Here is a 25,457-nt window from a genome sequence, read left to right as displayed (position 1 = left end):
GGCACTTTGCAGGGAGCAGACTCCCGTTGAGTCCCGGTCGGGGAAACCGGAGGTCGCTGACACTTTTCTCTTGCCTGTTTTCTCCTCTGAAATGGGACCCGTCCTACTGCGGATCAGGCCCAAGGCCCCACTCTGCCCACAGCCCCGGGCCACTGCACGGGGGCGGGGGGGGGGGGGGGGGGCTCGCTCTTCTGCACCAGGCCGGGCCCTGGCTCTGTGGGGACCTCCCCGCATCCTGGCGGTTCTCGCGCCTTGCAAAAAGCAAGCAGAGCTCAGCCAGCTCCTCCGGCGGTCGGAAAATAAATCCACGGCTCCACGCTGCGGACGATGGCTTGGACCGCGTCCAGCCTGCACCCAGGGCCCTCCAGGACCCTCATGGGTTCTACCCCTGTTGCACCCATTGGCTTGGGGGCAGAGGCCCAAGAGGACGATGGAGTCCCGATGGTGGACAGGCCGGCCCAGCCTCGCGGTGATCTGGAATTCAGATCCGCTGGAAGAGCCTGAGCCTGGGGACAGCCAGCTCTCGGCTCTGCCCTCCCCCGCGCTCAGCCTGGACAAGTCACATCAGCTCTGAGCCTCAACTTCCACATCCATAAAATGGGGACATCCACAGTCCCTGCTTTGGAAAGTCGCTGAGGTTAAAGGAGACATAGGGCTGTTGTCCAGTGTCCGGGCCTGTGGCAGGTGACCTCCCGGAGCCTCGTCTCCCCAGCCTTATAATGGGATGACAAGGTCCTTACTCCCAGGGCCACCAGGGGCATCATCCCCATGGGACTGCAGCAGCCACCTGCTCCCGCTCCCCCCCCGCCCCCCACTCCCCCGCGCTGCCAGCAAACAGCTACTGGGGCCAGGAAAGCTCAGCCAAGGCCCCCAGGCCGCAGCCACTGCCTGGGGCCCAGCACCCACCATGGCCCTTTGGGGACCCAGGCCACCCCATTTGGCGGCTGCTGGCTGAGAGCACAGCTGGTGCACCCCCTGGTTCCTGGCTGGAATGGGGCTCCGTGTGTAGCCCACAGCAGCTGGGAGGGGAGTGAGAGGGAAGGCAGTGCCCCCTCCTGGCCCCCCACCACCGCCCCGCTGGCCTGCAGGGCCGCTCTGGTTGAGTCACCTGGCAAAAGCACTCAGCTCTTGACACCATCCAGAAAATGAAAATGTCCCAGGCGTCTAATCCTTCCCTTCCTTTTGGCAACTTAAGCCGCCCTGAAACATGACCAAGGCAGCGAGCGAGCAGGGTGAGCCTCCACGCGGGGGTGGCGCCTCCAGAAACGCCCGCCTCAGGGACCCGGGAAGCAAAGCCAGGCCTGGAGGCAGACCCAGGCTCAGAGGGATGGAGTGACCCGACCCCCCGCCCCGGCCCCCATCACAATGTGCCTCCAAACCAGCCAGCCGGAGGGGCACCCTGGAACCCTGACTTTATTCCCAACCAGGGCTGCTGCCTTCCCTCCTCTCCTTGCCACCGCCCACTCCCCCCCCCTCCAAAAAAAGATCTGAAATGGTCTTTGACTGAAGCGAGATTAATCCTCGCTCCTGACAGTGTCCTTGGGCATGTGTTTTTATAACCTCCCTTTCAAATGAGAACCATTTGTCGCAGAGAAGCCGGGGCGGCCCAGCCCCACGGCGGGGCAGACATCACCGGCACCTGATTGAATGTCAAGGACAGTGCGAGGGGCCAGGGCCGAGGCGAGAGCCGGATGTAGGCAGCGATAACCTGTCTTTTCCTGGTCGCTGCTTGGTCCTCAGCTCCAGCCAGTGGCGTAAGCGGGAGGATCCTGACTCCAACCCTGACTCCCCCCGACACCAGCCGTACACCTGGGACCGCCGACTCTGCCTCTCTGAGCCTCACTTTCCTCATCTGTAAAATGGGAGCGACGGTGGCCCTGTGCCAGGTGATGCGCCAGCCCAGTGCCTGGAAGACAGTAGACCCTGCATGTTTGTTTAAGGGGGCTTTTAAACACAGTCTCGGCTCCCTTGGAACTCCTGGTCGAAGGGCAAAGTACCCCTGGCTGGGGCCCTCCGGACAGCTGCAAATGTCCATCCTGAACGCGGCCCCGTCCCCCCCTCCCAGGTCACCCCTCGGGGAGAGGCTGTCCCTGCACAGAACTTGAGTTGCTGGCGCTTTCATATGGAGAGGGCTGAACTGAGTTTATAGGCCTACAATGCAGTTTCTTTAATTAACTTGGAGCCCTCTGTCGGTGGCCTCTCCCCCAGCACAATCCCCCCCACCCCCCATCCCCAGGTCCTGTTTGAAGTTTGCAAACCCCCCCCCTTTCCTGCCGCCTCTGCTGCTGAACCAACTGCAGACCCTTCGGGCTCAGCTGGGAGGATTTAGTGGAGAATTGCAATCATGGGCTCCCGGCTCGAACTTGCTGCTTCCCCCAAGATCTCCCCAGAAGTTTGATACTGAGGCTTGAAGGAGGGTCTCGGAGGATCTCCGGACTCAGAATTGTACCCGGGCCTGGCGGGGGGGGGGGGGGGGGTTCACGGCCCCCAACACGGAGGAAGGGAGCCCAGACGGCAGGGAAGATGCGGGTTCCTGAGACGAGGCGGCGGCACCGGATCCTTCGCTTTCAAGAAGCTGCTGAGAAACAGTTTTTCCACCTTCACCACCGCCTCCCGCAGCCGGGCCGCGTCTGTGCAGGTGTCTGGATCTCCGCGGTGTAAGCCCCCACGGGCCCCGGGCTGGGAACGCGTGGGAGTCTGAGTCGAGGCCCTGACGGTGGGATGGGACACCAGAGCCGCGGAGAGGTGCCATGTACACCGTTTCCTGCGGCCACGCGGCCACGCGGCTCGTCTCCCCAAAGGCGTTCCCGTGGCAGCTTTCAGACCAAGGAGCCCACGCCCTCCCACGGAGTCTAGCCAAGAAGGTCCCGGGGCGGAGGCCCTGTGTGCGCTCATTTCTCTCCCCCTCTGGGCGGGCTGATCGCGCCCACCCCCCCCCCCACCCCCCCATTTCTCGGAGAGGCCTCTGCAGTGATGGATAGGCCGTGGGCCCCACTGCCGGGGCCCCGGGGAGCAAAAACATCTTTTGCAGTTTTGCGTAAAGCCTCCCACTTCTTGCTTAATAAGTGCTGAAAGCGGCACAAACAGAAAGACCCCGCTCTCCGTGACTAACAAGATGACCACATCAGGCAGCCGTGCCTGGTCCCCACTGGGGAGCGAGGTGTCCAATTCCCTCCTGGACCTCAGCAGCCGCGCTTTGAAGCCCGGGCGGGCAAGGCCGCCGCAGAGCTGGGAGCGCGGAGCTGGAGCCAGAGGAGCCGAGGGGGCCAGGGCCGCCCCCCCCTCCCCGCTTGCTCGCTGGGCACTGGTCGCCCTCGAAAAAGAACCGCAGCTTCACCCAGCCCATGCTGATCCGTTCTTTCAAAAGCCCTTTCAGATGGTTTCACTTCTCTGCCCGCTTTGTTGAAAGATGTAAAAATTTCCAACCACCGCAAAGTAAACATTTCAAAGCTCCCTCTTTTCAGAATCCATCACATTTTCAAAAATCCCTTGAATTCCATCTCTCCATTCCCACCCGTCTCTCCCCCCGCACCCCCCACCCCATCTTTTGCTGTCCTTGGACTCGAGTGTTTTTCATTAATTTCGAAGCAGTCCAGGTAAAGCTGGTGTTTTCGAGCCGTGTTTTACGGGCGGGAAGTAGCTTTGTTATTTAGGAGATGTATTAGATAAGTCGATGTCTTGTCAAAATCGGGCAGGTTTTCTTTATTAGGGTGAAATCGTAATGAACTCATCTGCTTCTAATATTTATAAAGAGAAGAGAGGCCATTAATTCTACTGCTTGTGAATAAAACCATCTGTGATTTCTTTCCATTTGATGGGCTTTGGTTTTAATATACATTTTTCACAAATAAGCGCAGAGATTTTTTGGCGAAAATGTCACATTCAGGATCTCATAAAGGAAGAATGCGAAGGGAGGAGAACGAAATGTTTTGTTAGCTAAGTAATTTCTCACCTTCAGAGTGGGGAACATTCGAGCCAACTTTAGCACATTAGGTGATAGAATCGCCCGCTCGCCGCTAATGCGATCCATGACATGTTACAAGGCGGCCACGTCCGTTTTGAAGTTTGTTTTCCTTCGGGAATTACACAGTTCGTTTAACCTAATCTGTCCTGACACTTGAATTATAATATTATGAGCTTCTTCGGGGAAGTAAAACAGTAGTTGCCTGCTTAAAAGCAAAGCAGAAGTTAATAAAGTGGGCAAAATGTCAGGGGAAGGGGGCCGATCGAATCACGGTGTCATTCTCTAGGGAAAATACGGTCAACTTGCATTTTTTTCTCCAGTGGGAATCTGGGATGCCTAATGACACATTTCTATCCGGGAAGAAATTTGAACTCTGAGACCCAACTTGATTAAACCCCAGACTGCGCGGCCTGGCCCCTTGGGACCACGCGGGGACTTTGACTTCTGGGTGTCAGAGCTTAATTAAAATATCCATCCAGCTGCTCTCCCCTCGCCAGGCGAACCCAGAGGAACCAAACCAATAAGCTTAATTCTATTAGTTCACCTGCCTGTGTGCACGGGGATGCGGTTCAGGAAAGCATCACCCGACCCACCCTGCAACCCCAGCGTGGCCGCCCCTGCGTGGGCGCACGGTCCCACAGACGGAGTCCCCCTGACACTCGCATCGCAGCTCCCCACCCTCAGCACACGCAGCTATTTTTAACCTGTCGTCCAAGAGAGCGAACATGCCCCACGAGTCATCAGGATTTATGTGTGTGATGACTTATGCGTCATTTATCATAAAACAATATTGACCGAGTTCTCTGTGACTCTATGCTGAGCCTTCCCCATTCCTGTCTCCAGGAAATCGTCACTTCCACTCTATGAAGTAAACCCCCTTACCACCCCACTCGACAGATGAGAAAACTGAGGCTCCGTGAGGTGGAACGAGCGGAAGCCCAGAATTCTCAGGCCGGAGTCTGAGCTCTTCACCCCTAGCAGCGAGCGCTTCACTGATGGTCGACATTTTAATTAACTTATTTTATATCAGCCCTACACACAGAGTATACGATTCGGAAGGTGCAGAGGCTGCCAGGGGAGGGGGTTCGTACCCTTCCTTGGCCCCTGTTCCCCTCCCCAAGGCGGCCACTTTGGACGAGGTCTGGCGTCTCCCTCCAGAGCCAGGCTGATACCAGCAAATCCGTGTCTGTTGCCTTTTCTACGAGCACACGTGGAACGTAACAGGTACGCTGCTCTGCAGCTCGCTTTCTCCATTTCGTAATGTATCTTGGCGCGTTCTCCATCTCATTCCTTTGAAGACTGCATGCCATACCATTCCATCGATGGAGTTGAACCACGTGAGATTGTCAATAACCAAGCATTTCTGACCAATAAAAATGCCAACTTCAGGTCGTTTACCTGACCTCCTGTGTCGGACATGGAGGTGGTTTCCCCGCTTTCGCACCTACAACAGTGCTGTGCTGAGTGTCCTCTCTCACCCGGACGGCGGGGACCGATTCCGAAAAGGGCCCCTGCCTGCGACATGGGTGAGGCGAGGCTCTTCCCGGGGCCCCGAGTCCTCGGAACGCAGCGGGGGCATGGGATGTTTCTGAAGCCCCTCAGACTCTATTGTTCTGCACACTGTCATCCCCACGTTTGTAATTCTGTCTTAGAGCCAGAGATCACCCACCACCACCACCTCGTGAACATAACCTCAGCTCCGGCTCAGGGTCCCCCAAATCACTGTGGAAACAAATGTCTCCACCCAACACGACTGCCTCCCTGCCGGCTGGGTCTGTCGGCCAGAAAATGAGCCATCCCCCCCGCCCCCCCCCCCCGCCCCGCCCGCTCCCCGTGATCAATACAAACGGAACAGAGCTCCGTCCTGGGCGGCAGCGGCGAGTCTCGGCTTTTTAATAAGGGAATCTCAGAGGATATTGCATTCCTATGACAACGGCCCACAGGCCTTGAGTTTCAGTGTCAGAACCTGTTTCCTGTAAAGGTCTGCGTGGGGGCCCGGCTGGCTGCTGGGTGGGGGTCTCCGGCGGCAGCCGGGCTGGTGGTTGCCGAAAGGCCGCTGCAGAAACCAGCCTGCGGCCCCGGCCCACCGCCCGGCCGCGGCCCCTGCGGGCCACCTGTTCCCACGGCGGCCACCTCGGCCAGCTGGCCTGCGGGAGCCCGCGGGATCTGCCGCACAGACCTGGTTATTTACGGCTCGCCCGGGGACCCCGGCGAGCAGGCATCTCCGGATGACGGCAATTCGCCTTAAACAGGACCAGGAACCTGGGCAGAGGGGGCGGCCAGTGTGAGTGGCCATACAGGCGGCCTCTTTCCTCGCTGTAAATTAATCTGATGAGAGCGGCTCAAAGAAACACCCTGTGCTGGTTCCTGTTTGAGAGACGTAGAGAAGGGACAAGCTGGGAGGTTCTGGAAACACGATTCTTGCCCAAACAGCCTGGATGCCTCTGGGTTCCGTCTCTTGAGTCTTCTGCCTTTTTTTTTTTTTTTCCCTTAAATGATCTGCTGATACAGAGCAGGGCTGAGAACGACGGCCGAAACAGAAAAACAGCTGGCGTGGAAGCAGATAGGATCGCGGTGATTTATTCCCAGGGATTTGATATTTTAAGTTATTGTTGTTGTTATGTGTGGGCAATAAATCATTGTTTAAAGTATCTGTTAATAGAGTGTTTTATTCTTAAAAAATAATAACTCTTTTTTTTTCTTCTCTCTTTCAAGTGGATGGGTTGTTTCCCGAAGCCGAATCCTCGGGTTTTATTAAGAGACGGGACAATAAATAAGAACGTGTCACTACGTCTCTCCACTGGGAAATCTCTGTGCCCGATCTTCTCATCTGGAAGCGTCGGTCCTTCCCGGCGTTAGCAGGGGGAGGGAGGGGGGCTTTGAGGCGATCGCTTAACGTCCTGTGTTTGGATGTAGGGAAGTGTCTTTATTCCTCTGGCTTTTAAACTAGTGGGTTCATGTCTAGGAATTTTAAACACCGTGATGGGTTCTCTCAAAAGGCGGTGCTCAAAATTGCATCCCCCAAAGCCCTTCAAGTCAGGCCCAGAAGCCCCCCGAGCCCAGCCGGGTCGCGAGGGGTGATTACAGCGTTCCTTTGTGTGACGGCAGCCCCGCGTGGGCGCTCTCCCACCCTCTCCTGAAAGTAACTGACTGGACTGCGGCTTAAAACTAATCTTGTCCTTGGCTCCCCGGCAAGAGGTCAGGAGGGGAGCCCCTCAAACACCGTCTCCGGGCGAGATCTGAAGGCGCCGAGACTATAACGCCTCGGACAGGGCGGGGGGACGGAGGGAGAGGAAGGAAAAGAATAAAAACAAAATTAAATTTTTACAATTAAGCGTATTCCTTCTTTTTTTTTTTTCATTTAGTTAATTTCCAGCTGCTCACGTTTATTGCACATTAATTATGCATACAGCTTTTGTGCGACTTAAAAAGTGAAGAATGTGATCCTTATTCCTTCTGGAGAGCCCGGCTGCTGGCTGGAGAGGCCTCGGGTCAGAAGGGGCAGGGGCTGCCCCCCCAGCGGTGTGGAGGGAGGGGGGACAGGGTCGCCCCACGCCCCCACCCCGAGCTCTCAGATCTGGCCACCTCGGCTGACTGGAAAGCATTTCCTTCGGCAGGGGTGGTGACCGCGGGCCCTGGACGGTTGGCTGGATGTGTATCTGGGCCAAATCTAAGAAAAAGACCTCACACTAGCCCAGTGGTTCTCAACCTTGGCTGCACATTAGAATCACCTGGGAATCTTTCTAAAATCCTGATTTCTGGGCCTCATCCTCTGGAAATTCTGTTTCTTTGTTATGGGGTGGAGCCACAACGTAAATAACAAAGAAACAGAATTTCCGGAGGATGAGGCCCAGAAATCAGGATTTTAAAAAGATTCCCAGGCGATTCTAATGTGCAGCCAAGGTTGAGAATCACTGCCCTAGCCCCTGACCAGCCCCCCCATCAGCTTGTCTTGGCCAATATCTGTGTTCAAACCCACTGGCCCAGGCCTGGGCGCTCAAGCAGGCCCCCGGGGTGGGAGACATTTCCTTCCACCCCCGCTCTCCCCTCCATCTCCCCTCCATGCCAAAGGAGGCCGAGGAGGTGGAACCCGAGGTGGGAGCAGTCAGGGGTGGGAGAGCCTTCTTCCAATCCCACCCAACCTGGCCACAGGGACCCCGGGTGCCCCCACAATGGCCTCGGGTGGGATGGGCAGGTGGCCTCTGCCAGCCGCTGTGTGACACAGGCCAGGCCACGTCTCTCTGTCCTCCTCTCAAACCGGCTGGAAATCCCAGGCTGGGCCCCGAGCTGGGCTCCCTGCTCGGTGGAGGCCTGCGTTTCCCCTTCAGTCCCGAGACCCGGTGTCAGGGCACCTGGCAGGTCCTGAGTGCCCATCCTGAGCCGGCAGCCACCGTATTCCCTGCACAGGTTCCGAGCAGACAGACCCAGGACCCAAGCCCAGAGCCGCGCCCTCCCTGCTGGGCGATTTGGGCTGCAGGGCTCCCGCACTCTGACCCCCGGTTCCTCTTCTCAGACAAGGCTCCACACAGGCTCGTCCTGGGGTTTGACTGCCTCCAGCCCCGGGTGAGCACCCAGGACAGGGGAGCTCACAACAGCCCCGAGAGAGGGGTGTGGACACCTCATTTTACAGTTGAGGAAACTGAGGCTTTGGGAGGGAAGACGCCTGGCCCAGCCTGGACACAGCAGGGCCAGCTGTGGGGCAGCTCCCACTGTCCCCCTGGGTCCCCCCACCCTCAGCTCATGAGGGGATGGAACCTGACCGCTTTTCTCCCTCCACTGATGGTCACGCCATGGGTCCCTCTCTGCTTACGATCGCTTTTGTGGCAGGTTTTTTTTGCAGGAAGGGGGGGGCCTGGCACACGGACTCTTGGTCCCTTGGTCTCCCTCCATGTACAACCACAAACCAGTGATGTGGGTCTCAGCCGGGGAACAAAGACTGTGGAGCCGCCACACGGCCGAGGGACTCAGCAAGCTGGGGCCTGCGCGGCCAGCGGCACCCACGGCAGGCAGCCACCAGGGGCGGCACGGGGCGGGGGGAGGGGCCTTGTCGGCCCACACCCCACACTAACCCTCCCCAATGGTCCACGGGCGGGAGCTTTGGGCCTGGCTGCCCTTTCTGTTTGGTTGTTTTAATAAAAACTGCTCTCCCAGTAGCTCTGCCGGGATAAACCATGAAATCTCTCTCCCTTCTCTTCTGGGTCCCCCACCCCTTCCTGCAGTGACGCCATGACGAACTTTAAAATAAAATCGTCATCATAAAGAAGTCACCCGCGCATCCTCATAAACAACTTGTTTCACATTTATCACTCTGCCTTCTGACACACTAAAATGTGAGAATATGCCAAAATTCGGGTTTCATAAAACAAATTTTCGTCAAGTCCTTTCCTTTGACGAAATGCCTCCGCTTAGTCCCGGGCCGGTGAGACCCACTTCGCGGGCCGCAGCCTGTCCAGAGCCGGGCCTTGGGGCTGACGTCCCCGAGGGTCCTGGGCTCCGTCGGTCACTCTCTGTGACCGACAGGAAGCTGGCTCTCCCAGCGAGCCGCCGAGCAGCCCTTCACCCGACGAGGGGCACCGTCCCTCTGAAACGGAGCCTCACAGGCCAGTCACAGGCACCAGGATCCCGTAAAATACACATCGTGTGAAGTGGACCATCTTAACCATTTTAAGTGTGTGGCTCAGTGGCATTAAGTACATTTACACCGCTGTGCAGCCACCACCGCCACCCGCCCACAGAACTCTTTCCGTCTTGCAAAACCTCCATCCTACCTTCTGTCCCTGTGAACCTGACCCTCTGGGCACCTCCTGTAAGAGACAGCGGGCAGTCTTCGTCTGTTTGCATCTGCCGGATTTCGCGTAGCTGATGTCCTCCTGGTTCATCCATGTACAGTGGGGCCTTGACTTACGAGTTTAATTCGTTCCGTGACGGAGCTCGTAACTCAAATTACTCGTATGTCAAATCAAAAAGTGAACGAGTGAGACACGTGATGCTGGGCTGATGTTATGGCGTTCACTGTGCCAACTAGCGGTGGGGTATCTGAAGCTGGCTCATAACCCGAATTTTAGCTCGCAACTCAAAGCAAAAAATCGGCCGAGAGACGGCTCGTATCTCAAAAAACTCGTTAGTCGGGACACTCGTAAGTCAAGGCCCCACTGTAGTAGCCTGTGTCAGGATGTCCTTCCTGCTTAAGGCTGAATACTGTTCCTCTGGCCCAGACGCTACTTCTAACAGGTACACGATCGCATACTCAAGTACACATCAAAATACTTCCCCTCCACCGCTCACCCACATCCCAGCTGAGTTTGGATGGTCGAGGGGAGCTGGAGACTGGGGGGTCCCCCACTCTCCCCACATGCCCCTCTCCCCTGGGCAGGGGCAGAGCTGAAGAACAGGAGCATGAAGGACCCAGGGGTGGGCTCTGGCCTTAGATGCGTTCCGTCAACAGACACGTCCCGAGCACCTACTGTGCGCAGGCGCTCTGCCGCCGCGGAACCCACGGACTTTGTGACCGAGCGCCCCTCCACCTCCTCCAGCTGTCCCGCATGGAGACTGTACCCGAAGGCAGCCTGGCTCGGAGTGTTCCGTCCCCCGTTTGTTTTCGAGCGGAGGTGCTGGTACTTCTGTCTTAATTAATTATCAAAACCCTGCCTCTCAAGTTACTGTGAATTTTCTTCAAGGGATAGTGGTGTCTTGGCCATGCAGGAGAACAGCCTTATCCGTAGAAAACGCACCCTGAGGTGTTGTGGAATGGCACCTGAAACACCCTTCCAAACTCACAGCGAAGATACTTAGAGCAGTGAGTGCCTGCGCTGGCAAGCGGGGGAGACGTTTCCCTGGGGGGGGGGGGGGGGCCAGGCTGGGCATGCGGGCGGGCGGGCGTCGTGTCCTCTGCTCTCAACTCTGCGAGGAGCTTGAAGTTTTCATAGTGAAAGGTTGGGGGAGCCTTGGATCTCAGCATGCCCCTCCGTGTCAACGAGGAGATGTGGAAAGGACATTCTGCCAGGGACCCAGCAGGAGCGTCACGTGGCGCTGCCCACAGTGGCCGGCACAGCCAGTTCAGAGGGGAGCATGAAGGTGCTCCAATATCCCCACCCCCAGGGACACCCCCTCCCCAGGGACACCCTCTCCCCAGGGACACCCCATCCCCAGGGACACCCCATCCCCAGGAATACCCTCTCCTCAGGGACACCCCATCCCCAGGGACACCCTCTCCCCAGGGACACCCCATCCCCAGGGACACCCCCTCCCCAGGGACACCCTCTCCCCAGGGACACCCCATCCCCAGGGACACCCCATCCCCAGGAATACCCTCTCCTCAGGGACACCCCATCCCCAGGGACACCCTCTCCCCAGGGACACCCCATCCCCAGGGACACCCCATCCCCAGGGACACCCCCTCCCCAGGGACACCCCATCCCCAGGGACCCATTAGGACCACAGGTAGGGCTGTCACCAGACACCAAGTGAGGGATCTGTCCCCGACCTCCCTCCCCAGAGCAGGGCCACGCTGGGACGCCCCAATCAGCGGTGAAGCAGGTGGCACAGAACCCATTGCTAATCAGAATCAGAAACCCCTCCACAAGCCCAGGAACCGCATCCGTCTCGCCCGCTTCTGTCTCCCGGGTGCCAGCCCAGGGCCGGGCACAGAGCGGGCGCCTGATGGAGTGAATTAGAGCTTACAATCCAGTCTCTTCTCCCAGGTTAGAAGAAAGCTGAGGTCTTCCTCCTGGCCCAGCTGACCACAGGGCTCGGGGCTGAATGGCTGGTGGTGATGTGTGACTGGGCACACCTGCTCCCTGCCTTTCTGGGCGGCAGCCGCTGGGGGTGAGCAGCCTGAGGAGCCCATGGGGACAGGGGCAGAAGGAGGCAGCTGGGGCCAGAAGGTATGGGTAGAGGTGGGGTGGGGGAGGGGGAGGGGGCGGGCAGGCCACTAGGTCAGGAACAAGGCTGCCCTGGTCAGAGCCAGGAATCCAGGTGAGCCTCTCCTCCGTGGCCCGTGGCCTTTGAACCAAAACCTCTCCCGTGGGAAGGCCGGGCCTGGGATGTTCCGTGTCTGCTGGCCAGAAAGGGGCCTCTCTCTGATGAGACGAGGAGGAACCACCTGAGAGGGTGTTTTGTTTTCCTCATCAGAGATCAAAGACAAGTCCCACTGGGCTGGGAATCCTCGGGGTCCCGGGAGCCAGCGGGCAGCCAAGAAGGGTTTGCTGGAGGCACCAGGCCCTTCCCTCTCCGCCTGCCCCACTGGCTGGGCTCCATGCCCCTCCCTTCCAGAAGGCTCCCCAGGGCAGCCAGGGCTCGGGGACCTCAGCTCTGGAGTCTGGCTGGCTTTGTTGCTGTGGCCCCACAGAAGACCAGGCTCAGGTATACGCAGAAATGAGGGAGGACGTGCGGCTGAAAGACGGGTGTGCCCCAGGGCCTGAGGGCCAGCGGAGGCTCGGCCCCGGGAAGGCCAGTGGTTAGGGGCTGGGCCGTGGATGACAGAGCCAGTCCCATCCTGTCTCTGACCCCCGGCCACCTAACTCTCCGGGCCTGCACCTCACTCCTGTACAGGGATCTCGCTTTTTTACGTAGTGTCTGCTGCACTGCGGTCCTTGTCAGACACGGGGCTCGGTGCCCGGCCACCGTCACGCTCATGGCTGCGAGAGGCCTGCGTGTGCCCACGGGTGTTCCGGCCGACAGGGACACTGGGGGCCGTGGACCCGGGGCGCCTGGCTAGCAGGTCTGAATATGGAACTTGCAAAGCCCCCTCCTCGCCCATCGCCCGCGGCCAGGGCCCGCATCCCCATCTCCCCACCCCCAGGGGGTGAGGTGGCCCGTGGCCCCCAAGGACAGAGGCCAGAGACCTTGGCCCTCTCCGTTTGCCATGAAAGAGCAAAACCACCGCAGGGTTCAAAAGGAACCAGAGGAAAACCTGGTAACTCGTCCCAGACGGTCCGTCCGCTTTATCAAAGCTGATCCCGGGGAGCAGCGTTCCCACCAGGAGGGGCCACAGCCTCATTAGGGAGCTCTGGGAACGATGAAAAGGCCGGCCGCCACGCACATCCCCGGACAATTAGGCCTTGTCCCTCTGCCTTCAAAGGCAGCCTTGCTGTGCATGTGTGTGTGTGTGCACGTGTGCACGTGTGTGTGCATGTGTGCACATGTGTGTGCGTGTGTGCGTGTGTGCATGTGTGTACGTGTGTGTGCGTGTATGTACGTGTGTGTGTGTGCGTGCGTGTACATGGAAAGCCTCTGTGTAGTCTCTTCTCTGTCTTTTTGGCTCTTTGCTGCTGTTCTCTCTCTCTCTCTCCTTTCCGTCTACTCCTTCCCCCTCTCTGCGTGTCTCTGATGATCCCTCTTCTGCCTGCGGTACCCACAGACGGCCCAGACCAGACAAACACCGCCCCCGGAGACCCAGCCTCATGTCCTTGGAGCAGGTTCTAAGACACTGTCCCCCCAACCCCCCACCCCGACACTCAGCTTGGCCAAAAGATGGGGCGGTGCAATCACTCGGCCAAGTCCTCCCAACTCCAGTTCTGCCATCACGCGTGCAGAATGCGAACTATTCCCCCAGAGCAGGCGCCGGCTCTGGTTTCCGGATGCCGCCCTTGGATGCGGCCACAGTCGCAGTCTCAGCCCAGATTCTTCCCCGCATCCCGGCGAGCACCGCCCGCCCCTCCCCGAGGAATGCTTCTCACCCAGTCGGGAGTCCGAAGCCGGGGCAGGAACACCCCTCTGCACCCCTGTGTGCTGCTGGGGCCTTGCTTTGAGAGGCGCCCTGCTCTCCGGGGACACGGACTCATTTCGGGAGTGGCACCCAAAACAGACCCAGGCCCCATGCGCAGCGCGGGCCTGCCCAGTCCTGCCGATGCCGCCCGCCCGCCGCCCGGCCCCTGGCACCGGGGACGTTTCCTGGAACCGACACCACCCCTTGTGAGATGCAGATTCCGACATCAGGCAACTATTTGAGGGGGCCAGCATGTTGCTTTAAGTGAGAAGGCAAATTCTAGATACTTCTTTTTGTCCTAACACCAGAGGAAGCAGGCCCAACATTTGCAAAATTAGAAACAGCCTGGGTCTCAGCCCTTGGCTGATGGCACTCGGGTATTAATCCATTAAGGCAATCAAAAGAGCTTAAATAAAAGCCTGCAGCCTGCAATATACATGTCCATGAACAAGCGGTAAAACTTCCTGAAAAGGTGATTTCAAAGCCATATTGCCCACGCTTGGCAAATTGCATATTTAATTATTTTGTCAGTCCTTCTTTCTCCTCTAATCTTTGGGGAAAATGCCTTGGGACATACGAAACCAGTTAGGATAATTAAGGTTCGATGGAATTAGGTGTCGGCTGATTTCTGGGAGAGATGGCATCCTCTAACCTGGTCCGAGATGTGTGCAGACCCCAAAAGGCAGGAACGTCTGTAATGTCTGCCTTTCTAGAGAAAGATCAAAGGTCTTTTGTCCCTTTCAAGATGTTTGTAGAATTTGTTTCCCAATTATCCCACATTTGCGCACTGGGACATCCTAGTTAACTCTTTGATGGCACCTCTGGAATTGGGCCGTAATTGACATCAAGCCGCACCTCCCCGCGCCCGGCTCGAGGCCACGCTTCCCATCTGGGGTCTGTGCTCTGAGAGGGGAAAGGTCGGATGGGAGAGAGGCGGAGGGTCCAGGCTGCGGTCTGGGTGCCTTAGGCTGCAGCCAGGCTCTTCGCCCAGCGACACGGGACACGGGACACGGGACTCTCTCCATCACTCAGCCTTGTCTGAACCTTGGTAAACTCCGCCCTCTCGTTCTGGTGTGACTTTCGGCTAGGGTTTTGCCTTTGCAAAGTTTTGCAATCGTAAGATCAGAGCCCCACTGCCTTGGAATATCATTCTAGAAAGGAAGTACACAGAATACATGATTTTCCCATGTTGGAATATTTCTCCTGGTCCACCGGATGTTAAGAGAGAGAGAGAGAGAGAGAGAGAGAAAAGAAAGAAAAGAAAAGAAAAGAAAAGAAAAGAAAAGAAAAGAAAGGAAAAGAAAAGATAACATTTTAAATATTTGGAAGAAGTGGGGGAAAAGCCATCAAGATTTGAAGTTTTAATTGCGACATTGTGAGACTAAATGCGATTAGGATAGCACGCCAAGGTATAAAGTCAAGTGTCGAAACTTTTTATCTGACATAAAGGCTTGGTCTAGTGTGTGTTTTATTTACTTTTGATCCGTTTCCTTTTCTCCTGTTCCGTCCATCTTTTTTTCCTGATTGCTTCGCTCAAACAATTTGTCTGTAGCAACTTTGTCTTACCTTAAGCAGAAGAGAGGGAGAAAGACACAAAAAGAAACACCTTTCTTAGTCTCTTCCTGTGCAAAATGCAACGAATGGCCCTTTAGGAACTATTTTTGGGGAAAGCCCGCCACCATCTGAATAATGAAATAGCACCGATGTAAGGAATCCTACTCCCGGAGTCGCCCCAAGAACTTTCGCTTGTAACGTTGTCTGTTTCTTCCCTTGCACTTGGCCCCTTAAAACCCCCCTGTGTCCTGACAAGTTTTACATTGAGGAGAGGGGGAAGTTTCCCTTACACGTCAGCTGTTTCAGAAATTCTCCCAGAGACACCGGAGATCAGAGGCAGCCCGCTGGCCGCTGTGTTCTCTACTACAAACAACCGGCTCAGAAACGCTGCACTTCCCGGGTAAAAAGTCCCCCTTGCAAGGGGACGCCTAGGCCCCTCCAGAAACATATCCCGAAAGAACAATGTCACCAACAAATGCATTTTCTAGCTCCCGACGACAGTCGAGGGGTGACCACAGAACCTCTAGATGCTGAGGCAGTGCCTGCACCCTGGGGCCCTCCTGCCAGAGAAAAGCCTGGGGGGTCCCCCGCCGCCACCAGCTCCCCCCCGCAGGCAGGGAGCAGGCACCCCCAACCGGGACAGGAGCCCAGACTTAACAAATAAATACACAGGCTGCACCATTCAACTGGAATTTCAGGGAAACAAGGAATAATTTTATTTTTTAGTGTAAGTATGTCCCAAATATTACAGTGAACATACTCATACTAAACATTTATTCCCGGTGACCTCCAATAACCATTGACTGGAGCGTCCTATATTTTCTCCTGGGTTTTGCATGGGGTCACCCTCCCTTGTCCTTCCAGAAGCAGAATCGAGTCCATCGAGCAAACAGTGCTCCCCGAAGGCAGGAGGCGGGCCGGCTCTGTGCCGGCCCTGGGCGGGCTCTCAGGCCCTCACCCTCTCCTCCCCCACGGCCCCCAGGTCAGGGACCCCAGGCCGAGGCCGCAGCGAGCAGCTGGAGCCTGTGCTGAGGGCACCGAGGACTGGACGGGGATGGGCGCCTGGAAATGCTGGCTGGATTGTTTGGAAGCCCCTGAGTATTCATCGTGGGGAGAACGGCGACCCTGCCCGCCTTCCTCACATCGCTTCACAGTTCAGTGCCATTTATTCTGATGAGCAGCAGGCACCAGGACAGCTTAGGGGCTTTGTCGCTGACTTCTGGTCTGGCTGTCCCCATCCTGCCTGGGTCCAGCCCCCGGGTGCTCGGCGAGCTTGGGGAGCAGGCCTCAGAGGCTCCTGGCCGAGCTTGAGACCTCGCCCCGCAGGCCCTGCTGGGGTGGAGGGGCCTTCAGGAGGGGGGGTGAGGGTGGTGAATGAGTCCATCAGGATTGCCGAGGGAGAGGGTTGCTCCTCAAGGCTCACTTCCCAAGGTCCCCTGCCCCCTCTCCCCCCCAATCGGGAGCTGTGGCCCTGCTTCTCACAGCTCCTCAGAGGCCGGCTCCCCTACTCTTCCCAACCCAGCCACTCCCTCAGCCAGTTCCTTCTCCTGTCCCCCCTAACTCCCTCCTGCTGTAGAAGTCCTCTGGGCCTGCTGGGCCTCCAGGGAGACAGGGAACAGCTGGCCAGCATCTGGCTCGCCATTAGCCAGGGCCCCTGCCCCTGGGCCTTCCGCTTCCCCGGGCGGAATAATCCCGCTTCCTCTAACCTTTCGCTGGGTCCCGTGCTCCGGGCTTTCATCATGTCCCCGGCCGCGGAGGCCGCTCCAGGCTCCCTGGCCCTCCCATGGTTTCTGCTGGGCCAGGCCAGGCCGAGCGGCAGGGGTGGGGGCAGGGGGTGACTGACCCCTCTCTCCTCCCAGCCAGAGAAGCGGGGGTGAGGGCAGCCGTGACGAGGAAAGGAGGCAGCTGTCAGGGCCACGCCGGCCCCCACTGCCAGGTGAGCCGCCTCTTGTCACCAGGAAACGGGGCGCCTGTGCCCTCCCTGGAAGGTTTGCCCGGAGGCGATGGGGATAGGGCCCTCTGCCTCTGGCCCAGGCCATCCCGAACGCCCCTTCCTCATCCCTACACCCAAGCTTCTGCCCTATAAAGGGGCAGTTAGGGAGACCCCAGAGATAGGCCCTAAGGTGCCAGCCCTGCCCCACGGGGAGCACTCAGGAGGTAATACGACGGCCTCGTTATTGTTATTTCTCACCCCAAACGAGGAGTGCATGGGTCCCAACGGCTCAGCTGCCCAGGCCCGCTCCCCTGCCCCCCCACCCCCACCCCAGCCCTCCACGGCCTGGATCCAGGCCCACCACTGGGTTCTGCGCAGCCGCTGACTGGGAAGGAAGGGGTCTGCGGACGCAGCTGAGCTCCATTTTTCCTCCTCGGTGCTTCCAGAAAGATTTGGGGACTCTCCCCTTTCCAGAGGCTCTGTGGCCCCAGTGCAGGGCTGACGACAGTGGCCCTCTCCCTCCCTTGGGCGGCCTCCCCGGGGTGGAGTGTGTGTGTGTCCCCAAGCCGGCCAGGGCCCCAAGCTGGCCAGGCCAGGGCAGCTGAACTCCAGCTCTCAGCGCTCACAGATCTGAACAAAAGCCACCCTCACAGACACTTCCAGCCGCCGCATGGACCCTGGGTCAGGTCCCTGAGAGACAGGCCACAGGAAGGGTCCAGGAGCAGCATGGCTGTGTTTGGTTTAGAACAGCTGTTCTCAACCTGTGGGTCGCGACCCCTTTGGGGGTCGAACGACCCTTTCACAGGGGTCGCCTAAGACCATCGGAAAACACATATCTAATTACATATTGTTTTTGTGATTAATCACTATGCTTTAATGATGTTCAATTTGTAACAATGAAAATACATCCTGCATATCAGATATTTACATGACGATTCATAACAGTGGCAACGTTACAGTTATGAAGTAGTAACGAAAATAATTTTATGGTTGGGGGTCACCACAACATAAGGAACTGTCTTAAAGGGTCGCGGCATTAGGAAGGTTGAGAACCGCTGGTTTAGAAGATGAGGACACCACCCCAACCTTTGGTTCTTAGCGGCCCCTGGTCCTGGGAGGGGCTGCAGAGCCAGGTGAGTTCGCCGCCTCCCTCCCCTGGGACTCTGAACCCCAGCGGCCGGGCCCTGCTCCTCCAAAGAGCCATTGGTGGCGTCCCCGGCTCCCCCGGCCACATGTCATCGTCTCTGCAAACAGACACCCAGCACACGGCCTCACCATTAATTTCCACAACTTGGAAAGCATCCCGGAGACTAGAGCGATATTTATTAAATGCAAACTTCTAATTACTTTGCGGAATGCTGATGAAAACGGCTCCTTAAGTAATCTCTTTCCTAGTGACGGAGCTCCAACGTATTTTTCTAGCAATTATTTTTAACGTCCCGAAAATTGCCCCGCAGATATGCAAAACACATTTCCTAGGAATCGCACTTAAGAGAGGCGCGCTCGCTCTCTTTGCCCTCCGTCTCAGTTATTAAGAAAATGGGAAGTCAAATTTGTCGCTAATCACATTTCCGCAGCAGATCCTAATGGGGGTGACTCCCCCACGGCGAACAAGGAAAGGAAACCAAGCGATGAGGCCGACAACGCGCCCGCCCGCCGTGGTGTGTTTGCCATTCCCGCCAAGGTGTGTGGGGCCCCGGGCGGGATGTTCCCGGGGCGCCCACCCTCGCCAAGTGGGTCCCGTGGAGCCGAGAGCCGCCAGAACTTACCTGCGGGCGTCCCGAGGGGCAGGCTGGTCTCCGGAGCCGACCGTGCCAGGGCCGGGCCAGGAGGGTGGAGGTGCGGCGTGCGGAGCGCGGGTGGGGACAGGTGCACGGGCCCATCCCTCTCCGAGGCGCTACCTGCGGTTTACTGGACGATTATTAGAAGCCCACGCAATATCATGAAGCACCTGCAGGCAATAAAGCCCTTACATGTGTGAGGCCTTGAGGAAATTAACGGCCCCTCCCCGGGGGTGCATATTTTGTGAAGATGTTTATTACAGACGAAGTGCTCCCGGGGCGGACCATTAACAAGTTGTAGAGTGATAAAAGGGTTTTTATCCTTTTTCAGTGACAGAAGTAGGAAGAAGGCTTTCACGGAATCTATAAAAGGCCCACTTCCTAATGAATTTTCTTAACTCTTTATTAATAGGGTTGTCTGAGTGAAGTCGGGGGTCCTTGGACTGCTGGACCATGAGACAAGGGGGACAGAGCAGAATGGGGGGGGCGCGGGGAGATGGGGGCCTGGATGCTGGGCAGACAACACACCAGCAGGGCTGGGTTCGAATCCTAGGCCTGGAAGACCCGTTGAGCGAGCAGTCTGGGCGCCTGATGCATTCATTCTGCCCCCAGGACACTCATTTGCAGGCCCCTCCAGGTGATGGGGTGAGTCAGGCCAAAAGGCAGGTTCCAAGCCCCTCTTTTTAACCCCCTGCTCCCCACTCCGGCCTGCAGGCCATTACTGAGATGAAAGCCCAGGGAATGCCTTTGGACCACGACTGTGGAATCTAATTGAATTATATGAACGCAGTTAAAGGTCTGCTTCAGAGAGGCAGGGCTCACTTTCAAGACTGGATGCTTCAGGAGTTAATGGGCTATTTGAACAATATAGGCCGAGAGCCGAACACAGGTGGGCTGTGTTAATAACTTTATTTAGACCCGCTTTTTTCCCCCTTTGAGGCGCACAAGCCTTCCATTAATGCATTCATTAGAGTTTACGGCCGGGCTCTGGTTTTCTCCTAATGACACTGTCCAGACCCGGCTCCCCAGCTAATTGAGGCCAGCTGCCCAGCTGCCCCTCCCCGGCCTCGGACCCGGTGTCACCAGGATTAGCTGCTGGAGCTAGAGCTGGAGCTGGGCCTGGGCCTGGGCCTGGGCAGGGCTGGGGACAATGGCAGTGTGTGTGTGGGGGGGGGGGGGGGGGGGCTGCTGTTCTCCCCGACCCCAGTAGCTGGAGGAGAGGAGAGGTCAGGGAGCCTGTTATTTGGACCCGGCCCCGCTAGTAAGGAGCCCCGCTGGGTGGACTTCCATCACCCCTATCCCCATGGCCAATAGCGCCTCCATCCTGCCCCCTCCTGGTGCTCCTCCCCACTGCAGTCACACTGATGTCCCAAGATTCCAATCTGACGCCATCAGGCCCTGCTGAGCAGCCCGCTGTGGCTCCCCATGTCCCCGGAGGGAGGTTCAGTCTTGGTCTTGTTGCCTCCGGCCTCATCTCTCACCTTCATGCCTCCTGGGTCCCTCCTCTGCTTCTTGTGCATCATCAGCCAGAAATGTCTCACCCGAACCCCCAAGAGAACGCCCCCACCCCGCTCCCAAACCTGCCAGACCCAGTTCAAAGGCCACCTCCTCCAGGAAGCCTTCCTCTCCTGCCTGGACTGGAATCCTATGCATGTGTATATGTCTTATCATTGGCCCCTTCCATCCACTAGGCCAGGCATACCTTGAAGGCAGGATCCATGTTCAATATTATTTTTTTAATATATTTTTTATTAATTTCAGAGAGAAAAGGAGAGGGAGAGAGAAATAGAAACATCAATGATGAGAGAGAATCATTGATTGGCTGCCTCCTGCACGCCCCCTACTGGGGATCAAGCCCACAACCAGGCATGTGCCCTTTACTGGAATCGAACCTGGGACCCTTCAGTCTGCAGACCAATACTCTATCCCCTGAGCCAAACCAACTAGGGCCATGTTCAATATTATTATTAAAATAACCATCACACACTAGTGGTTCCCACGTATCAAGCATTTATTCGTGCCAGGTGCGTCACAGGTATTAGCTCATTAAATCTCCACAGCACCCCGGGACATGTTTTATTGTCCCCATTTTACAGATGAGGAAACTGAGGCTCAAAGACAAGGTAGTTACCTGTTCCAGCCTACCCAGCTCTCCCACTTAGCAGCTGGGTGACCACCCTCCCCCGCCCTGAGGACAGTGCCTACTTCAGGGGAGGGTAGCCGGGTGGGCTCGAATTGGTTTCGACCGGCTCGGCTCACAAGAGCTGCCTATTAAACTTTCAGGAATTAATTTTGTGAGCTGGCTGTTAAAACAGCCCCTGTTTAAAATTGAGTTACATAAACTTATCATTAAATAAATGACATTATACTTAAAGGGAATAAATGTTCCAAACTCATCGGTTCCTATGAGTTCACATCACTTACTGTCACCAATGCCCTTGAGGTCGTCGGCGTCCATGGTAGCTGTGTGGTGGGAACCCATTTGGTGGTGTGCTCCTGGGCATCTCTAAATCCAGGCCCCCTCCTCCAGGAAGCCCTCTGGTCGCCCTCTCTGGGTTGAGTCAGGTGGCCTTCCCCGTGCTCCCACCATGCCCATTTATATCCCCTCACTGCCATTACCTCACTGTTCAGAAAGTCCTTTTACTCACCTGCCTCCCCAAGAGCCAAACAGCCCCTCGAGCGTTGGGCGGGGGTTCTTCCTCCCAGGCCCCATGTGGCCACACACCAAGGAGAGGCTCAGGGAACATGTGTTGACATGAACTAAAACATACAACAATATGTATTTTTTAAACAACAGAAATGTATTTCCTCACAATTCTGGAGGGTAGAAGTCCAAGGTCAAAATGTTGGCAGGTTTGGTTTTGTATGAGGCCGCTCTCCTTGGCTTGCAGATGGCCACCTTCTCGCTGTGTGCTCACAGGGTTTCTCCTCGGTGTCTCTTTTTTTCATGTTTTTTATTTTTAATTATTTTTAACTTTTTGAATTCATTGGGGTGACTTTGGTTAATAAAATTATATAGGCTTCAGGCGTACAATTCTATAACACATCATGGAAGATACAACAATATTAACGCAGGGAATGCCGTTCTACAAGAACTCAGAGAATACCTGTGAAAGGGGAGTTCTCCAGGGTGCCAGACTCCACACGGAGCAAAACAAACCTGAACCTCCCAGCCGAGGGTCTGGGGAAGTTCCAGAAGTTACGTGAGCCAGAGGATAAGCGAAGGGGACAATGGTGAGAGCTGAGGCAGTTAAATCATCCTGTGCCCTGAATGTCAGAGGATGTGGGCCTGATCCGCGATCCACGCACAGCTGCTGAAAGCAGGCGGCCGTGAAATTACAGTTCTAAAAAGATGACCCTAAAATGGCATCAGGCCCGGATGGTTTTGTGAGCGCTCACAGAGAAGCCATCATTCACATTTCCAGAGAATAAGAAAAGATGGGAAGTTTTGCTTGCAATAAAAAAAAAAATGGAAAGTTTCACTTAGAGTTCTGTGGAGCTAGTACCAATCTAATGCCACATAACCCGGTAATGACAGCACCATAGCCCCTCTAGACCAAGCTCACCTGAAATATTGACGGGGAATGGGAAGGCCAGCACCACCAGAGAGCAGCTAATAGAACATTAAAAGGATCCGACACTGTGACGAGATGACATCTGTTCCAGGAGTGCAGGTCCCAGAACCATGGCCAATGTGAAGAAGAGCTACTTCCCTAGGCCTTTACGTTCGATGTCCATTCTCAATTTAAATCGTGTGCAGACTTTGTACTCAGAGTGAAACCCCCAGCAGCAAACTCTTATTCTCCGGAGCATTTGAGATCTTGTTCCCCAACGTATGTGTTCAGTTTGGCTCAAGTGAACTCTGACAAAAGTTCAAAAGCAAAGGAAAAGAAAGAGCAGGACACGAGCAATAGACACGGACCGGCCCGGGTCGGACAAGGAGGCCTGTGGCGGCAGCTACGGTGCAGCGCATTCCTGGCTCTGCTGGCTCCGGAGTCCTCCTCCTGCTGTTCATGACACGGGCACACGTCCACGCGCCCTTCTTCTCGCGGCCACTCCCAGGGTTGCAGGTGGTGGCTGGTTTACTGAGGTGGCTCCTGACTCACAGACCACAACCCACCCACTCCGAAGAATCCCGACATACCGCTGAGCAGAGGGGAAGTGTAAATACTGAGAAATTCTCACCATTTTCAAATGAAGATACTGTTTGCCTATAAAATGCAACACAAGCAAGTGAAAAATTATTAGAGCTAAAAAGAGAGTTTGCTAAATGCCTAGTGGTTAGATACGTAGGAAGAAATAACTTCTACATTTCAACAGCAAGTGTTAGAAAATCTAATGGGGAAAAAATCCATTTATAAAAGCTGTAAAAAAAAAGTACCAAATGCCTAAAAGTAAACAGAACCAGAAATGTGTGGAATCTCCAAAATCAAAAAACTTGATTGAGGAACACAAAGAGCTTTTAAATAACTGGGGAGATAAGGCATTTTACTGATGGGAAGATTGACTACTGTAAAAATCTTTTTTAAATACGCCTTTGTTAAAAATATATTCTTATTGATTTCAGAGAGGAAGAAAGAGGAAGAGAGAGATAGAAACATCAATGATGAGAGAGAATCATTGATCGGCTGCCTCCTGCACACCCCACACTGGGGATCGAGCCCACAACCTGGGCATCTGCCCTGACCAGGAATCGAACCATGACCTCCTGGTTCATAGGTTGATGCTCAATCACTGAGCCACGCTGACCGGGCTAAAGATGCCTATCTTTACCAAAGTAATCTGCAAATTTAAACAAGTACCATCAAAAAAAAAAAATCAGTGAACTTTTATTTTTAATTAAATACTTCTGAAGTTCATCTGGAAATACAAACATTTTAGAATTACCATGAAACTTTTTAAAAGAAAGATTAATGAGGAGGGTTTGCTCATGAGATAACAAAACATATTATAAAACTACAGTAATTAAATCAGGGAGATACTGGCAGAGGGAGAGACAAGCATGTCAGTGAGAGAGCTCCACGGGAGAATTAAGTGCAGCAAAAAATAGACTTCAAATCAATAAGGAAATAATGGAATTTTAATAAATGATGTGGAGATACTGGGGGAACCACTGAGAATAAAATAAAGTTGGATTCCTACTTTATGTGAAAATAAACTCCAGATAGATTAAATATTTAACTTTTTAGAAGGGAATTATTTTTTAATTATTAGGGGGAAATATTGGTATTTTTATAATCTTGACTGTGGGGAAGATCTTTCTAATGTGGCTCCACACACACATTGCTATATTTAACTACATAAAATTATAAAATATTTTATGTATCAAAATATTCCAAATGAGCAAAATATAAAAGGGAGGAGTGATATCTTGTAGGTATATGACAGAAGTGTGTATATTTCATATAAGTATCTCTTACAAACCTAAAAATATGAGACAATCCTCAAAAGGATAAAAATGGTCCATATGAATTAGGAAAGGTACCCAAAATTACCAATACTAAAAAAAAAGGCAATTTAACACAACATCAGGGTAGCACATGTGCTTATCAGATTGGTCAAGATTCAAAAGAATGATGGCTACCACCAGTGCTGACGAGGGTGCGGGCGGAGGCAGCCTCCTGCACTGCGGCGGGAGCGTCCAGTGGCGCAGCCTCCCGGAGGCGGCAATGCCGATTAACAGCCTTTCACATATCTATGACCTGGACCCTGGCCGGTGTGGCTCAGCTGGTTGGGCATCATCCTGTGCACTGAAAGGTTGCCGGTTTGATTCCTGATCAGGGCACATGCCTGGGTTGGGGGCTTGACCCCCAGAAAGAGGCGTGCAGGAGGCAGCCAATCAGTGCTGTGTATATAGATACATAACCTTTTACCCAGCATTTCTGCTTCTAGGACTTAATCAGGTAGAAACAGACAAGTTCCATACACAAGAGTATGCTACGTAAATTGTGCTTCCATCCTAAGCAGCACGAGGAAGAGCGAGGGAGATCTTTGTGTGCTGAGAGGGAACGTGTCTGGGACGATGGTTAAGAAAGAAAAGCAAACGTCAAGCAGTGGCTACGGTGTAGTGTTTGTACTAGTAGTTGTGGGAAGTAATATGTTTACATCTCTATGCAGAAAAATTCTGAAAAGATGCCCCCAAAAAACTACGAGGGGGTATAGCTAATTGTACTTTTAAATTTTTTATCTTGTCTTTTTTTTAATTAAAAAAAATGAGAAAGATATGCTAAATATGTGCATGTATATTTTCACATGGAAAAGCTGTCAAAGTTATCAGGTTACTAAATAGCACAAATAACATGATACCATCTTTTAAAAAAAGAAGTGTGTGTGTGTGTGTGTGTGTGTGTGTGTGTGTGGTCTGCATCTGGCTTATCAGTATTCCTTCATCTCACTGCTGAGCTTAATAAACATTTGCTGTATAAATACATCTTCCAAGATATTCCTGGAAGATATATGTTACTATCTGAAAGGGTGCCAGTCCCTAGGTGATAGGATTATGAATGGTTTTGATTTTAT

At 54.8% G+C, this 25,457-nt stretch overlaps 1 protein-coding gene across 4 annotated transcripts in view; it reads left to right on the top strand.

Moving 5' to 3' along the window:
• Positions 1-7,237, top strand: part of MVB12B (multivesicular body subunit 12B) — a 155,255-nt gene extending 148,018 nt beyond the window's left edge. For all 4 annotated transcript variants that reach the window (XM_070430658.1, XM_070430654.1, XM_070430657.1 and 1 more), the window contains one exon: positions 6,680-7,237. In XM_070430658.1, the coding sequence (XP_070286759.1) occupies positions 6,680-6,823 (144 nt within the window). In that variant the 3' untranslated portion in view covers positions 6,824-7,237. The remainder of the gene's footprint in view (positions 1-6,679) is intronic.
• Positions 7,238-25,457: the final 18,220 nt, after the last annotated feature.

This window comes from Myotis yumanensis, unplaced genomic scaffold (assembly GCF_028538775.1).
Source record: "Myotis yumanensis isolate MYYU_CA2020_CCGP unplaced genomic scaffold, mMyoYum1.0.hap1 SCAF_12, whole genome shotgun sequence".
Classification (NCBI taxonomy): Eukaryota; Metazoa; Chordata; class Mammalia; order Chiroptera; family Vespertilionidae; genus Myotis; species Myotis yumanensis.
This window is presented reverse-complemented; position numbering and strand designations above follow the sequence as displayed.